General features: G+C 47.4%; 4 protein-coding genes across 11 annotated transcripts in view; 1 reads left to right on the top strand and 3 right to left on the bottom strand.

Annotated features, from left to right (window-relative positions):
- Positions 1 to 3,499: 3,499 nt before the first annotated feature.
- Positions 3,500 to 4,745, bottom strand: LOC122618947 (putative gustatory receptor 85a). The gene is given in 2 exon segments (XM_043795541.1): positions 3,500 to 3,658; positions 3,711 to 4,745. Coding segments are annotated over 2 exon segments (1,194 nt in total).
- Positions 4,746 to 5,217: 472 nt separating this feature from the next.
- LOC122620614 lies at positions 5,218 to 8,186 on the top strand. The gene is made up of 5 exons (XM_043798173.1): positions 5,218 to 5,888; positions 6,407 to 7,630; positions 7,707 to 7,714; positions 7,770 to 7,897; positions 8,050 to 8,186. The coding sequence occupies exons 1-5, from the start codon at positions 5,469 to 5,471 to the stop codon at positions 8,184 to 8,186; spliced, it is 1,917 nt and encodes a 638-aa protein (XP_043654108.1). The 5' UTR covers positions 5,218 to 5,468.
- LOC122620613 (dynein light chain Tctex-type protein 2B) lies at positions 7,658 to 9,177 on the bottom strand. 2 transcript variants are annotated; one of them, XM_043798172.1, is made up of 3 exons: positions 8,828 to 9,177; positions 8,448 to 8,769; positions 7,658 to 8,237 (listed from the first exon to the last, which is right to left on the bottom strand). In XM_043798172.1, exons 1-2 carry the CDS (start codon positions 9,087 to 9,089, stop codon positions 8,510 to 8,512), a joined length of 522 nt encoding a protein of 173 aa, XP_043654107.1. In that variant the 5' UTR covers positions 9,090 to 9,177; the 3' UTR covers positions 7,658 to 8,237; positions 8,448 to 8,509. The 2 variants fall into 2 exon arrangements, with proteins under 2 accessions (XP_043654107.1, XP_043654106.1); XM_043798171.1 differs by having other exon boundaries at positions 7,658 to 8,240.
- Positions 9,178 to 9,401: 224 nt separating this feature from the next.
- LOC122621022 (F-actin-monooxygenase Mical) overlaps positions 9,402 to 16,493 on the bottom strand; it is a 42,091-nt gene continuing 34,999 nt past the window's right edge. For 4 of the 7 annotated variants that reach the window (XM_043798749.1, XM_043798745.1, XM_043798744.1 and 1 more), the window contains 8 exons: positions 12,502 to 16,482; positions 12,252 to 12,284; positions 11,217 to 11,487; positions 10,888 to 11,092; positions 10,751 to 10,828; positions 10,594 to 10,694; positions 10,339 to 10,535; positions 9,402 to 10,278 (listed from right to left, as the gene is read on the bottom strand). In XM_043798749.1, coding sequence (XP_043654684.1) covers positions 10,273 to 10,278; positions 10,339 to 10,535; positions 10,594 to 10,694; positions 10,751 to 10,828; positions 10,888 to 11,092; positions 11,217 to 11,487; positions 12,252 to 12,284; positions 12,502 to 16,482 — 4,872 coding nt within the window. In that variant the 3' untranslated portion in view covers positions 9,402 to 10,272. Of the gene's footprint in view, positions 10,279 to 10,338; positions 10,536 to 10,593; positions 10,695 to 10,750; positions 10,829 to 10,887; positions 11,093 to 11,216; positions 11,488 to 11,533; positions 11,999 to 12,251; positions 12,285 to 12,501; positions 16,483 to 16,493 lie in introns of those variants that run through there. The other 3 variants (XM_043798746.1, XR_006326183.1, XM_043798748.1) reach the window with 3 other exon arrangements.

Consider the following 16,493-nt stretch of genomic DNA (forward strand, 5'->3'; position numbering starts at 1 on the left):
TGACTCGTTCATTTTGATATATACACTCAAGCACACACACTCACACACACACACACGCACTCACACACCAAACACACACGGCACACACGCACACTCACGCATATCAGCCAGGCAGCTAACGGTGCTAGACATTGAATTCCATTTAAGATTAAGTGCATTAAGTCGGTTAGTTTAGTGAGTATCCAGCAAAAGACTTGCGCATCGTTTATTTGGCTGCGTTTTCACGAACCCATTCAATTCAATTCATTCAAACTTGCATTCACACTCACCCACTCGCATTCATCCCTTCATCCTTCATAATTTCATAGTCGCGAATCGAACAGAAGCGGGCAAAAGGAGCTGCATCCTGGGGATCTCTCGTTTTTCGTAGCATACCCCAGGGGGCTGAGGTGATAAGTTGTTGGACGGAAATGGAAATAGAAACGGAAACGGAAACAAGTGCTCTACACTGCCAGCAACGAAAATCTGCATCCGCATCCGCATGCGAATCACCAACACATTCTGCTTAGGAAACACACGAATTCGAGGAAGCAATAAGCTGTTTATACAATCAAATACCCTGTAATCATGTATCATGCACACATTAGAGCATTCTTGTGAACTGACTGATACTTCAAACCAAAAAAACAAAAAAAAACCAAAAAAATACAAGAAACCAAAATAAGAGGCGAGATTATGTATAGGGAATATCACGAATATCAGACGTGAAATCATCTAACATAGGCCGCTTAAAGTTAAGCGAAAAATCATAATTTCAATAATAGGTTTTAAATAAGTTTTTCTACCCAAGAGTTGTTGTAACTTTTTTACAATTTAAAATTTAAATTTATGATAATTGGCAGGACAATTGTTTTGATAACTGAAAAGGACGCGAGCGATAGGATGAGAATTTCGGCCGAAATTGTACTCAATTATTTTGCATTGATTATTGGCTGGCAACTGAAACCACTAGATGTCTTCAAAAAAAAAGATTGGCTACATGCATCCTTAATTTCGAAAAGACTTTTTCTTCGGGGCGGATACCCCAACCCCCCCTTGAATATTTATGGGTTAGCTCGGTAGTGGTAGCCCATGGAAATCGGAGCGGATTAAAAATTAAATCTAAACACTTAACAATTACTATGTAACATTAACAATAATCGGCTGCTTAGTTGGGCTAACTGAGAACTTTACTAGGATCTAGGCGATATGAGAGATGGAGAGATGAACGTTGAAGGACTTGACGCGACTTGATTAAAATTAGACGCTCCCACTTCCCCCCGTTCCCACCACATTTGTATTTGTATCCGTATTTGTATGTCTAGCATTAGGGGCATCCCCCAGCACACAAGCGCACACCCACACCCAAACACCCACACCCAAACACACACTCACACACAGCCATTCATCATCACCTTGAACTTTTCGTGTTTTTATGTGTAGTTCGTAAGCGAAGAAATGGGGACGAGATGAATCTATGATATAATGATATAATATACTTGTTGTTGTGTCCACATCTATAGGAGTAACTAACCCGAAATCAGATCGATGCATCCTTGTTTTGTTTACGTTGTTGACTTGTTTGCTGTTACGAATATCAATCGATTCTATTATCCCCACTGTGTACTTAACTCGGTTCTGCTTGGACTGGCCAGCTAGTTGAACTGGCGGAGTCGGCGAAGTTAGGCTAGAGCATACTTTAAAGGCAGGCGACGGTCGCCAGGATCGCCGTGCCGCCACTGATCACCACATAACAAGGTACAAAAGAGGCGCAATTGGGGCGGCATCCACCCCTGCCACGCCCATTAGCCAAAGGGGCGCAATTAGGCCTGGAGCAGGTGAAAATTGAGCAGAGAAGCACACAGACGACACAGAAACAGAAACCAAAAAAAAACATAAAGAAAAACAAAAAGAAAAACAAAAACAGATTCAGCTACAGATTTAGAAACAGATAATACTACAATTACGAACTAGCGTAACGGAGTTTTGCATTTCCAAACGAATACCATATGAAACCAAGTAAATAACCAGCAACTAAGTGTCGTGTATATTCCATGTTAAAAGTACAGCCACTGGGCTGCATATAAGCATATAATTATACATGTATACAGTATAAATATATATATATATATATATACATATATATAACCATATGCATACATATATCTAACCGAAACTATGAATAGCGAACGAGAATGAGAACAAGAGCAAGAGCAAGAAATCCCTTCAGACGGCAATGATTGTTCATATACCCTAGATAAATAGTTGTGCATTAATCAATCGTACAGTTGTCTCAATGTGAAAAGCTTAAGTCCACACCGAAACTAATGTAATAGCAGCTAAAACTCGAGGACCCAAGGACCCCCCTACCCCCCACTCTAAGAAACCCAATCACTGGTGACCCCGAAACCCGAACATGGTGACCCCGAAACGTAAGAAAATAAAATACATAACGAGTATCCGTAATACAGAGCAGCAGAGATGTTTAACACTTCAATTAAACATTGGTGAGAATCGAGTACCTACAAAACTGAAAGAGATAGAGAAGCGCCCACACACGCACACACATCCCGCACATCCTGTGGTGGACTAGTGTGCGTGTGGGGCGACTATATTTTTTGCAAAGCAAATTGTGCAGCAAATGCAACCGAAACTAACGGATAACGTTTTACGCGCGAACAATTTTAGACATACAAAAAAGTAAAAATCGAGAAGGGCAATATGAAGCGAGGGGAACACACACACAAACTACAGATCATAAATAGATATATTTTGCGTCTTTATATACAGGAAAACGGCATATTTGTATATTTACACTCAATGTACAGATCGAAGCTACGAATCACAGCAGCTAGGGATATGTAGGGATACTTTAGTACTTGTTGCTCGGTTGGCTTTTTATGCTTCACCCTAACTCCGACTCCAGATCAGCCCATTATGCCATTAAGCCATTATGCCACCATGCCATCATGCCATTATCCATTAACCTTGGCGTGTCGGCCAGGACTGGCACGCTTTCCACTTGGTGTACTGTCCACGGAACACTGATCTGCATATGTACGTATACCTAAGACCTAGGACCCATCACACTCATCACACCGAAGCATTGACTCTAACACAACTCACGCTATATGGGAAGTCCCACGAAATAAAATCATTTTCCAAACTATTTTAAGCGAATGAAAACCTACAAAAAAGAAAAAGCAAGAAACTCTAAAATCCTTTCAATGGACGTGTTTATGAATGTTGATTTTAAACAATAAATCGAAATCAGAATGAATAAAGCATAAACAACTAAATGTATGGAATAAGTTAAACAAAATAAAAATTCTATAATAATATAATAAAAACGAAAAAAGACAAGAGCAAAATGATACTTTCAAAACTAGCTATTGGCGTTTTTATTACATCAACGGGGGGGGTTTCTTTCTAATAGAAGGATGTGGTACTTAACATGATGACCCAAAAGATAATGATTCTTTAAAAGGATATTAAAGTTGTAAGTAGTCTGATTAGGCCATCACTTCGTTATCGAAATATAGTCAGATTGCACCATGTAGACCACATGTACCAGGATGAGTGATGCAAACCGGAAAGCCGAAGAGCGATTTATGCGGAATATGCCAAAGATAGTGACGTGCGTGTGCTGCCAGGTCAGTTGCAGCGACAACCATTCGATCTGTGAAACTCGTTGCATTATAATTTGTTGAATGGAAGGCCAGGGTACTCACACTTCGTTCCACCTCCGCGCTTTCTTTATGGGGTATTTTCAAAATATCCCTGGTCCCCTCGAGCAATGAACCTGTTGTGTTGGTCATGCAATTCAGTACGAGCGAGAACATCAAAGGTTGGACGCAGGTGATGAATGCGAATGCCAGGTACACAAGTTCAAGGTCCTGTAATCTATGACCGATAACGAAGCGCACCACAAGATATCCCGACACAATGCCACTCCAAAGATTGCGCACCATGTAGGCAAAGGTGACGTAGCTAAAGATGGAGCACACTTCTGAGGTTAAGTCAATTAGGCACTGGAACCTGGTGTGCAGCCTTTTAATCTCGCACAAATTGGAGGGGATAGTTGATGAATCCCGATCCAGGAGCAGCATCTCTAGTTCCGCCTGCAAGCACCACCAGCACTGGGTTATCTCAGCTAGGATGGCGAAGAGCAGGTAGTTCATGGAGAAGATCATGCACTCTGGCAGGAAGCAGTTGCAGGGATGATTGAACCCCATCCTGGCGCTGAACGCAAACGTGGCCAAATGAATGCTGAGGCGAAGGCTCAGAAGGACGGTGAGTGCGATTAATAAGCAATCAAGGCTATTCTGTTTGTCCCTTGGTACCCTGTATCCCATGTGCCTGCTCAGATCCCTTTGATGCTTCAGCTCCTTCAGAACTGCAAGGATTCTATTTTGCCATTGGTAGCACGATCCCATGGAGCTAAGCACCGCAAAGAACACCAATGTAAAATATGTGAAAAAGTTTACAGTCATCAATGTGGACATTTCGACGTTTTTAAAGTGGTCCAGAAAGTCCAGCTGAAACTTTAACGTCAGGCTGATAACCGCGAAGTTGTGCAATATACGGTATATGAAAAGGCAGCGCGATCTGCGCGATTTTCCTGATCCGATGTCCGCATTAAAATCCAGAATTCCATTAAGGGCACAAAAGCAGCCCAGGCCACGACGTAAAAGTCTTCTCAGAGAGGCCATGACCCGGTTCACCAACTATCCGCCAAGCAACTGGGTTGCAAATAGGCCAAACATGAAGTTATTATTTGGTAGGGTCTGTCATTTCGATTACCAAAGATAAAATCATTTGGGAATACACCCCGCGGAGAGCACTTGTTGCTTCTAATTAATTGACTTCGGAACGCACTCATCGATTTCTCGAACTGCCTTCATATGGAATCATGTTCATAGGCAGCAACCGACAGGATTCAATTAATAATTTCAGTTGAATCAATGTATCAATGTTGTAGCTACTTTAGATTTCAAAACTACTACAAGTACAAACATTTTCTACCTGGCATCAGCATCGTCTGTCTGTCTGATCCACGAAGCCGAGCTCGACTATGCGATCCGCTCCCAGTTCCATCGATCGGCTGCCGTATTTTAGCCCTCTGCTCAGGCGGCTTCAACTTCAGTTTGGCAGCAGCAATCACGCGAATCAGTTCGAAACAGAAGCGAAACGCGCCCCATCCCATTCCATTCGCTATCCGTGAACGAGCCAGTGCAGCTGAAAAACTATGTGGAAAACGCTCGGGCTTGACGGTTGACGAATTTCAGAATAGTCATCACCTTGAGTGCAGATCATCAGTTGGGCTAATTGAATCGGGATCGCAAAAAAGTGGAAAATAATGAACGGACTGCAATTGGGGGGATAGCGGATAGAGCTTGCCAATTTTTGTTGCCAAATAGCCGCAAACGCGACAATCAGAGTGCTAAGTGAGCCATCAATCAGTGCAGACCGAGGTCAGCTGCATTGTCATGGCTGGTTTGGTGCCACTGCTCACCTGGCTGGTGGTCCACCTGCTCCAGGCGAGGGCCCACTACATACAGATTGACCATGAGGAGTTTCGTGCCAGCGGCTTTCCGCATCCGCACTTTCCGCCGCCACCGCTGACGCCGCTGGATCACCTGCCCCAGGTGCTGGCCGCCAAGGAGCTGACTCCCGCCGAGGTGATGGTGGACCTGACCAACGACCTGACCCACCGCCTGCTCCACTACCACTCCATCCTGAACCGCAACAACTTCGCCTTCTCGCCCACTGCCCTGGTCAGTGTGCTGGTGGCTCTGTTCGAGGGTTCTGCTGGCAACAGTGCCGAGGAACTGCGTCATGTCCTGCAGCTGCCCAACAACAGGGACGTGACTCGCGTGGGCTACCGCGACATCCACCGACGACTGCGGGTGAGATTGCAGACCCTTCCAGCATGTAGGCCAGTGTGGCTCCTGCTTTGAACTTAACCCATTGCCATCGGGGGTAATCCGCTCGAGAACGCCATCCAAATGAAGTGCTCACGCACAGTTTACACGCCTGGCTAAGCACCATGTCCAAAAGTGAGCTGGCCAGAGTGGGGAGCACCAAGTGGTCATTGATAAAGAACAAAATGAAAAACCAGATATGCGTACTGCCAAACAAATTGCCCCAGGCCCATGACCAAAGCTCAATTGATCTCCAATCTGGTTTCAATAGTTCGTCGACCCCATTGGGTCGGTTAATCTCCCAAAACTAACCAGCGTTTGTTCAAGTGAATAGATTTTTTAATTGGCCATCGTTGCGTACCTTTTGCTGATCAGATTTTGGATAATGAATTAGATCAGTAGGTTCGTTGGAGGGCTAACTTAATTTGTAGAAATGGTTCTCATTTGCAGAGTCCTGACAACTTTATGAATTATGTATATACTCTATTTACTATATTTTGCAGACTTACTTCTTTGGCTCCGACAATCCACTGAAGGGACTCAGCTTGAACAAAGGCAATGTGACTGTTCTCAAGGACTTTGAGACGGTTCTCATGTTTTACGGCTACGACTTGAGTGTAGATATGCTCTCCTCCACGCCAGCCAATCTCACGGCAGATGCTGAGTTGGTCAACACCACAATGGCCACCAACACGACGACCATGCAAATGGAGGCGGAAACCACAACGCTTAAGGATGCGGAAAGCACAACAGTAGAGCCAGCCACAACAACCACGGAGGCACCGGCGACGACAACAGAGCCTCCAACCACCACAGAGGCTCCAGCGGAGGCGGAGGCTACCACAGAAGCACCTGCTGCCACGTCGGGCGAAGAGGAGGCCGCTGAGCCCGCAGGTGAGGATGAAGCTGCCGAGCTAGTGTCCGCCTTTGTAGCCGAGGAGGATGCCGAGCCTCTTCTGCGTATCCAGAAGGCTAGAGTCTCCAGACTGCCCATCAGCAAACTCCAAGCGCCGCTCAAGCATTCGAATCCTATCACTCCGAAGCCCATTTACCTGCCCAGTGCGCGCACAGTGGCCATGCCAATGCCAATGATGGCACGCCAGGTGGCGGAGCGGAAGCCACCAGCAACCCGGCAAGTAATTTCTATTATAACGCCATCCGCACAACCAGTAAACATTTCGGTGACTCGGAAGACGAAGACGGCACGATACAAGCGTCACGCGATACCAGCATACAAGGATCTGGATGCGAATCTCTTTCTGACGCTCTTCAATCCGCACACGCATGTCCCGCACCATCCGCTGCACTTTCCGCCGCCAGCGCCCGCTGCCTTTGCACCCATCACCAATGACTTTGAGCCACACTATGTGGGAGAGGCGGCCGAGGGAAAGTCGAACTATAACACGGATGTGATCAGCCACGTGTTCTACTTGGGCAATCAGCAGGTGGTGCACACCACCTTCAAGGTGTACAACGCAGTGCTGTACTACAAGTACTTTGAGCACCTGAAGATGAGCGTGCTGGAACTGGAACTGGACACACCTGAGTACAACCTAATGATCCTGTTGCCCGACTACCACACGGATATTGTGGCAGCCGCCGCCTCCTTGAAACTGGGACCAACCCTTCGGCTGATGCGGAAGCAGTTGAAGCCACGCTGGGTGCAAGCCATCATTCCGGACTTCAAGCTGCATGGCACCATGTTCCTGACCAACGACTTGCAGAATGTATGTATTCATTTGTAGTGTGCTGCTTCGTGCAATTTTATTGAGCTAACTTTGGTTTTTGTGCTTTCTGTTGCAGATGGGAATGTAAGCATGGGCGTCATAGCTCCAGTTGCTGGCTTAACGTAACATTTCTTTGCAGCTGCGACGTATTCGAACCAAATCGCGCCGATTTCAGGCCCATGACTGAGGAGAAGGGCGTCTACGTGCGGCACATTGAGCAATCCATAGACGTCACCATCCGTACGCATCCCATCAATCAGCTGAAGCGTAAGTGTCTCGCATTGCAGCACACCTGAATGGAGTGTAGTGGAGGCATTGAGCCGCAACGCATTGCGAATGCCCCACCTAATGGTGTTGCAACAGTTGCAGCCTCTGCAACACGAGACAAAGTGCAATAAACACTTCCTTTCGCTCTCTAGGCAACTACGGCGCCCAATCGAAGCCGATTCAGATCTCTGTGAATCATCCGTTTCTGTTTTTCATCGTCGATCGCGACTTGGACGTGGCTGTGATGTCGGGCCGCATACTGAATCCGCTGAACGTACGCATCCAATGAAGCACGACGAAGGTCGACTATCGAAAGTGATGATCCCTTTGTTCCCGGTGCCTACTAATATGAGATGTGTTAGCGTTGCTTAGATTAAAATGTAAATATACGGGGGTGTCACGAGAGTCTGGGCAGATGAAATTCCAATGGAAGTAAACGAACTTCATACTAAAAATTATCTTCAAATTGAAAGCACATTCGTTGATTGTTTAATATTTTGTATACTGATTTGGAAGCCCATCTCGTGACAACCCAATAAGTTAAGCTCACCCCATTAAAGTTAAATATAGTGATGTGGTCCTTAGCCTAATCAGTTCTGTGGTTAGTCGGTTCTAGTACTGGTACGTTCCAAACACTGTACAGACGCAGAAGAGACTGGTGTTGCTGAAGACCTCGGAGACGGAGGTGTCGCAGTCGCAGTCCCAGCAGCAGCGCGAGTTGTAGGTGGCCCCCGCACCCAGCTCCTGGCCTAGCATCACCTGGACCACGTGCTTGTACCGCTTCACCTTCGAGCTGCTGGCTATCTGCTGGTTCACCTCGTCGGCGATCTCACTTGTCCACTTCCTGGCGATGTCCTTGTCATAGGTTTTGTCTTCAAATGGAGAAGTTGCTTAGCAACGGGCGGAGTGTCTATGGGTTTTCTCACTCACCTTTCAGTTTATCGGCCATGACGTTGTTCATTATGTTCTTGATGGTGGGCAGGGGAAACATCTCTCCAAAGGCCGGTCGCATGCTGTAGGCGGTGGGCTGGGCGCCGGGCTTTTCCGAGTTTTCATGCTTGTCCAAGCCATCGACTGAGCCCGAGTTCAGACTTCCTGACGCCGACTTTTTCGACTGTTTCTCCGTCGTTTTGAGCACTGCCTGAGTCTGGACGGATTTGGTTGCTTCCTCAGTGGATTGTTTGTCAGCCATTGTTCATCAAATTCAGCGTAATTTTCTTTTAAAGTGAAGTTTTGGGAAAGCACCAAGAAAATCGCGGTTGCTATGTTTGTTTACTTATTACTAGTGTTACCAGATGGTAAAATGGCCTTCCCGCCAACCAATAAGTGTCATTCACCACGAATCACCAAACTTCCTTGGAGTGGCCACTTTATATCGAAATGTGGCATCTCTCCCCAGCAGATTTGAATTTAAAATCCGCGCCAATCTTTTTATAAACAATAAGCAAAGATCATAAAAATAAGTAAAATAACTCTGGTAAATAAAAGAAAGTTAAAATCGGACTCAGGTTTCATAAAATCTTTATTCAATTCAAAATAAATCGAAAAGTTACATAATAAATTCGATAAATATGTTTTTATATATGCAGGTTATAAATAAAGTTACACAATAATTTAAATGATTTCATTAGTATACAATTAATGGTTGCTTGCTCTCTTACATCGTTATGTGTAGGCTCTCGCATATAGAAAATATTTGTGTGCATCTCTTTGTGTTCACTTTGATTTTGGTTTAGGAGCAAATGACATAATACATACACGGGTGTGCTGATCGGGAAAATGTGCGGGTGCTTTGTCAAATAAATAATAATACATTCAAACGGTTTACAAAGAAATTGACAAACAATCGCTAAGTGAAAATAACCTAAGAAAACTCAAATACACCATTTACATTTGCTCAAAATCACATACCCTTTGCACACGCTCACTACATTACATAAAATAAAAACACAACATATTGCATAGGACATAGAAAAGATCAGACAGATTTCAGTGGCAACGACTAACAAAACGTACAATTAGGTCGAATACGAAACTAAAGGTATTCGCAAAAACATTTGTAATCCCTACTTTTAAATTGCGAAATTAGTTTTTGGTTTTGATTTCTTCTCTGCCTGTTTTTACATTAACCTTGCGCGCTTCTCCAAAATTAGTTAGGCTCTCTACTTATATATATTGAAATTGTTCTCTGCCAGCTTATTCACATTGAATAGTTAGTTGCTCGTTTCGGTTACAGCTCACGGGTTTTAGTATTGTTAATTCTGTATATTCAGCTGCCTTTTTGGTACGCTCTCCCCTGTTTCCTCTTAAGTATTTAGGCTCAAAAGTCCGTGCACTACTTCGCAGACCAGCAAGCTCCAGGGAAAGTTTGCTATTCAAATCTGAAACATGAGCATGAGGTGTTGTAGATGTTAAACTCAAACTCGGTCCAATTTACTCACAATCGATTCTTCATGGTCATGCGGTTGTCCAGTCAGCTTAATGCCCGTTGCCTCGGCGGACGTGGACGCCGATCCCGCTGCCGTGAGGTCGAGTTGGGAGGCTGTGGGTCGTAGGGCGGCTCGCTTGGCGACAATTTCCAGCATTTCGTTGAGAATTGCTCCCTCGGCGGCCACATCGGCGGAGCTTTTGTCCAGTTCTAAAACGGCGGCAGTAGATAACACATCATTGTGATGAGGGGAAACCATAACACTTACTGTTGCAGGACAAGCGCAGATTGAGCTCTTCCTTCAGCTGGGCATGCCGATACTCCAGTTGCAGTTCCTGTTGCCTTATAGTCAGTTCCTCATCGCGTTTCCTAAAGTCAGAATTACATTAAATTCGTTTATGGCAGATCCTTATAGACTAGCATACTTGAGTGCTGTGATGTTGCGCCAAATCTCCAAAAGTTCTTTTAGTAGCTTCTCGTCGTTGTCCTTTGTCGCATCCAGGCTGTGAAAGAGATTTTATTTAATTGGTAGTTGAGGAAATAGCTAAGTGCTAGCACTCACTTTTCGATATTCTGCGCCTCGCCTCGCAAGGCCTTCTCAATAAGCACGCCGCGTGCCTCCAGATCCTTCAGTTGCACCTCGATCTCCTCCTGTTCTCGCTGAATCTCTTGAGCGATTCGCAATCGCTTGAGCTCAGCTTGTCGTGAAGCCTTCGATATGGCACGTTGCTTCTTATGCTCCCGTGTCTCGTTAGCGTAGCTCTCATCTGGAAATGGGGAAGGGGATTATAGAATCGTGTCGCAACGTTTGCACTTGTATGAATCTTCAGTGGGTCGGGACAGGACAGTTGGGTGGACGGTATATGCAGACATAGAATGAGAACAACAAACCATCGGATCTCTGATAATTCAGTGGCAGAGGCGGTATGGGCGGTGGTGTCTGGTCGTCCAGGGCACTGGGATGAGCTGCGGCCAGGTGGTGGGGCTTGTGTATGTAGAGCTGCGGGCTGGATGAAGAGAACGATTCGGGTTTCGGTTTCGCAGTGTTCGTTTGCTTTCGATAGCGACTGTTGTTCGTGGTGTTCAGATACTCTTGCGAGTGATTTTTCTGTGATGTGGCTCCTGCTGGAGATGCTGCATTGCAGACCAGCATATCCTTGTCCTAGTGTAGCATGGTGTTTGGAGGTATCAGAATATATATCGGTTTAAATGATTGCGTGTTTTTCAGAGGAGGTAAGAACGTATGGGGAAATAAACCATATTCAAAAGTCTTATTAGAAACAATTTTGTTATTTACTAAAATATTGTATATACATGTAACGTGCAGGATGTCCAAAGGCAAGAAACTTAACACATTTATCTTAGGAATTACCATAACCGGGAGTCCAGGAAAACCAATCATGCAAAATATCCATTAAGCTTAAATCATAAATAACACTTCTTAAAGTAATTCCCAATAAACAAAAAGCTGCCCAGTACTTAAACCAATAAGAGCTTAAAGTTTAAAACACACAAATGAATATTCTTGAATATCCTTGAATACCCGTAAGGTTTCCCTGAAACCCATGTACTTCTAAAAGATTTAAAACTAAGAAAACATATATGTGTTATTGAAGAGGCAAAGGAAATAATTCAGCATTCAAACTTAAAGGTTAACACTTAGATAACTTTTGCTGCAAAGGGTAAAAGAAAACAAAAATAAAGTAAATGAAAAGAAATCATAATAAAATTATTGAAATTTTAATGGGTTAATAGGACAGCAAACAGACAAAAAGCCCATTCAGATGAAGATATGTGCGATTAGATATCAAATAAACCAAAAGGTACGGATGCCAAATAATAAGACTAAGCTTTTGAAAGTGTACGAAATTTGGAAAACTCGAAAGTGTTTGGTAAATAGGGTTTAGAATAGTTAAAAGTCCTTACACCAAAACCGAAATTCCTCAGATCAAAGCAAGACTGCAAAATGATTAAAAGAATTTTAAATGTTATAAATGCCACACTTATTACACCAGACATCGAGTCCTCGGCAGTTAATATAACTTATACGCTAGATGAGGTCGTGTGAATCGATGGATCGATTGGACTAGCCGATCTCCATGAGGCAGACAACACTTGGTTACATCAACACCGACCAGAACCACATTACAAATAGATATTTGGGACAAGCACTGACCTTTGACTTCTCCTTGGACTTGGGCGAGATGCGGAATCTACTGAAGACGCCACCTCCTCCTCCTCCGCCTCCACCAGCCGCATCCGAGATTGTGGGCGTGCCGCTGCTGCTGGTGCCGGGTCGCTCTGACTGCTCAGAGTGACCGGCAGCCACAGTGCCGCCCTGCTCCTTGGCACTGGAGGCCGCGGAGGCAGACCCCTTCTGGAAGAAGCTGGACAACGACTGTATGAGACTCTTGCGCCGCTCCGGATCCTTTGGCCTGCGTCCGGACTTCGTTTTGCCTGCCTTCTCCTGCCCACCGGACGCCAAATTGGGATCGGATGTAAAGTCAGCCGCCTTGGCCTGGAGCACGGCATCCGTTTCAACCTGCTGCTGCTGCTGCTGGCCCACCATGTAGGCCAGATCATTGACGCTCTTCGAGGCACTCATTTTGCGGGCACGTGCCGCCAGATCTCCAGACGGCATCTCCTCCAGTTGTTTCGGCTTCAGGGATCTGTTTTGGTCGTAGTGCAACCTGGAGCGTATTAGCTGCATCTTTTCCTCGGGACTGAGGCCCAGTTCCGTGTTGGACTTAAGACGAGCCCTGGCCCTGGCTTCGCTCCTCAGGTTCTCCGTCGAGGCGGAAATGTTGGCTACATCCGCTGTCACAACTCCACCGCCGCGATTAACTCTCGCCGGGGCAATGGGTTTCGCAAAGTCGCCCAACTTTCCGCCATTGAACGAGGCCGTCTTGCCGAGCTTGTAACCCGCCAGAGCGTTCGAATCGATGTGCTCGCTGAAGGGGCGCGGCTTATAGAGATCAGCACTCCGCGTGGGCGCCTGGACAGTGCGGTAAGGCGACACATAGGTGGACGTGGCTGACTTTTGCAACGGCCTCTCCGCCTGCGGCTTCGGTCCCTCCTCCGCCGTGGAGGCGTGGTAGTGCGCTTGGCTAGAGCAGTTGGAATCCTGCGGACTGCAAGCAGCCGCCAGCTTGGGCGTGGGACTCAGGCTGGAGCCACTGGCATAGCCACTGGTCAGCAAACTGCGCTGTCGACTCCGGTGCAGACGCTTCTCAGCGTTCAGCTGCTTCTTCGACTGCAACTTGTCCATGACTAGGTCGTGAATCAGATCCTTTTGCTTGGTGCGTTCTTTGGTTATCTCTTCCAGCTTGCTGCTAAGTGTCGGTATCTCAGGTACCTTTCCGGAAATGCTGGTGGTCCGCGGTCGCATGGAGACCACAGGCTCCTCTGCCGGCTTGGGCGGATCCTCGGCTGATTCTATCACAGGTGCGCTACTGTTTAGCTGCAGGTTAGGTGCCTCTCCCTTAGAGCTCTTTCGCCGCTGGGTGCTGATCTGCGATATGCGCTGCTGCAGTGCGCGAACATACTCAAACTGGATCTGCAGGTCCTCCTCCTGCGGCTCCTTCGAGACGTTGCCTGTCGTCGAGGAGTTGGGCCCAGTGCTGCTGCTCGTCACCGTGGAGGTCTTTGGTTGTTGCTCGGAGCTGCTGGGCGTGGAGTCACCCTTTCCCGCCGCCAACATGGAGGCGAATTGATCGAGTACGCGGGGCGAGGACGTGTCAAGTGGACTGGTGACCACCGTCAATGCTTCACTTTCCTCCGTTGTCGTTGGCTGGGTCTGGGATATTATCATACTGTCATCATCCAGTTCATTGAGCGTGCTTGAGTCGGTCAGCGATTGGGTCATGGCAGGAGCCACCTCATTCACAGGCGTCTTCGCATCATCGTGCATTATGTAGGCTCCCTGTTCAATGTAATCAATGCCCAGCTTCTCGTCCCGCTTTGTCATTAAAGGCGGTAGGTTTCCTGGGTAACTGGATGGGGGAGCTGCCTTGCGGGTCGCCTTCTTGGGTTCCGCCTCGATGTACTCCATGTAACCTCTATTCTGAATAAGAGCTGTATTTGTGGCGGAATAGGCCTCGGCGCACGAGCCCTCAGAACCCGTGTCCATGAACTCTATGTCATCGATGTCAATGGCACTAAGAATACCGTCCATCTGCACCACTGGCGCCTGCCTGGCCAGCTCGTGGATTACCTCATTGCCACTGGGAAGTTTGCTTGCTCCACTGCGTCGTCGATCCTTGCGTCGTTTTATCGTACCCTTGTTCGAGTTAAGTACGAACTCCAAGTCGACAAAGTTCTCCGAGATGCAGTCGTCGGCCGTCCAATCGGAGAGTTCCGTCTCCGTTAGAACCTGACCAGTGCCGGTATGCTCGGTTTCCGAGTCAGATCCTCGCGAGAGAATTTCTCCAGTGGGCGTTTTGTCGCTGTCGTGCGCCGTGGGCGTGGTCGGTGTATCTGGCGTCCTGGCCAGATTGCTTAAATTAAGCGTAATGGGTTTCACTGCCTGACTGTGCTCCACATTGCTCTCTACGATCAACGGAAGATTCTTCAAGCTCTCGATCTTGTTCTCATTTTTGCTGTCGAACTTCAGTTTAGGCGGACCCATCTCTGGCAAAGGAGGGGGAGCACCAACACGACGCTCCGTCTCAATGACCGTACACTCGACCGGCTCTGGAGTAGCAGTTACTGGTTCCGCCTCCAGCTCTTGGTCATCCTCCATATCCAGCTCATTCGTCTTAAGCGCCGGTGCGGGCGGAACAATAACATTGGCGGGCATATCCAAGAACTTGACGTCCTCGGGATCCCCAATATACTTTCCGTTCACAATCATCAGGCTGTCCACCTGCATGAGGGCGCCACTTGTGTCGTGCACCTCCAAACGTGGCACATTGTGCTTTCCGCCAACTGTCTGAGTGTCCGGACTGGTTGTGGACTCCAAAATGTAGTGCTGGATGTCTTCAATGCTGGAAGAGTCGGAGCTTGAGCAGATGGAGCCACTGCTGCCGGTGGTAGACATGACCTCCGGCTTGGTCTTATCCCACGGGATATTGGGCACCTGGATCTGCACACTGTCGGGTTCATAAAGCTCATGCTCGGCCACATCCTTCTCTGGGGAGTCGCGCTTCTCTTCGTCCGACTGCTCCAGCAGGCTCTGTTGATCCTCGCCACTTGGCTCCTTCGCGCCCGTTCCCTCCTTAATATGTCCCAGTATATCTGGTATGCATTCCTTCACATCCCGAGAGACATCCGGCTTGGGTTCCTCCTTCACTTCCTGCTGCAGTTCGCTGATTTTGTTGCTGTCGGGTGTGAGGCGTTCATCCACATCCATGGCGCTACCATCCACCAACTGCTTCTTGGGCGTTTCCAGCGCCGTTAGATCGATAATGTCCATTGGCTTCTCCGGGGTCACCAGATCAATGACCTCGACCACCGTCTTATTCGTTGGCGTGGTTGGCGAACTTTTTCTGGCCAGCTGGTCCAGCAGCGTGGCATTGACCGCATCCGTGTATTCCATGCCTTTGTTCAGCTCGTTCTTACAGTTAACGAACACGTTTTCCTTCTCGTTGTCCGTGGAGTGGCTGGAGCCAGTTTTCTGTATCCGCAGTTCCACGCGCAGATCGTTAATCACATTGCTGGTGGCGGAGCGGATCAGTTCGTTCGTCTGTCCGGTTGTCTGGCTGCCCTCGCCCAACTTTGTGCGATCGAGGAAGGTGCGCATGCCGGCACTGATGTCGCTGCTGGGATTCAGAAGCTTCTGGCACTCCGATATGTTCGACTGGAAGCTGCGAATGCACGAGTCTAGCACTGAGGTGGATCCGGACTTCTGGATCTTGTTGCCGTTGGCCGGCTCACCCAGCAGATAGCGCTTCTTAAGCTCCAGGCTCTTTTTGGAGGCGATACCCTCCGTACTGGCCGTCTTGTTTAGCAAGTAATCTCCGGGCCGGGGATTCTGAAGAGGAGCGCGCTGGCTGCCAATGAGCAGGGTGGGATCCACCTGGACCAACGGCTTGAACTGTGGCAGTGGCGGCTGGGGCTGGTACTTCTGGAGGTAGCTGCCGCCCTTCTCCCGCGCCGCCAACTGCTTCTGATGGAGTCCGGCGGATGCTGCATTGGCTCCGATCATGGTGGACTTGATCTGCAAGGTAA

Source organism: Drosophila teissieri, chromosome 3R (assembly GCF_016746235.2).
Source record: "Drosophila teissieri strain GT53w chromosome 3R, Prin_Dtei_1.1, whole genome shotgun sequence".
NCBI classification, from domain to species: Eukaryota; Metazoa; Arthropoda; class Insecta; order Diptera; family Drosophilidae; genus Drosophila; species Drosophila teissieri.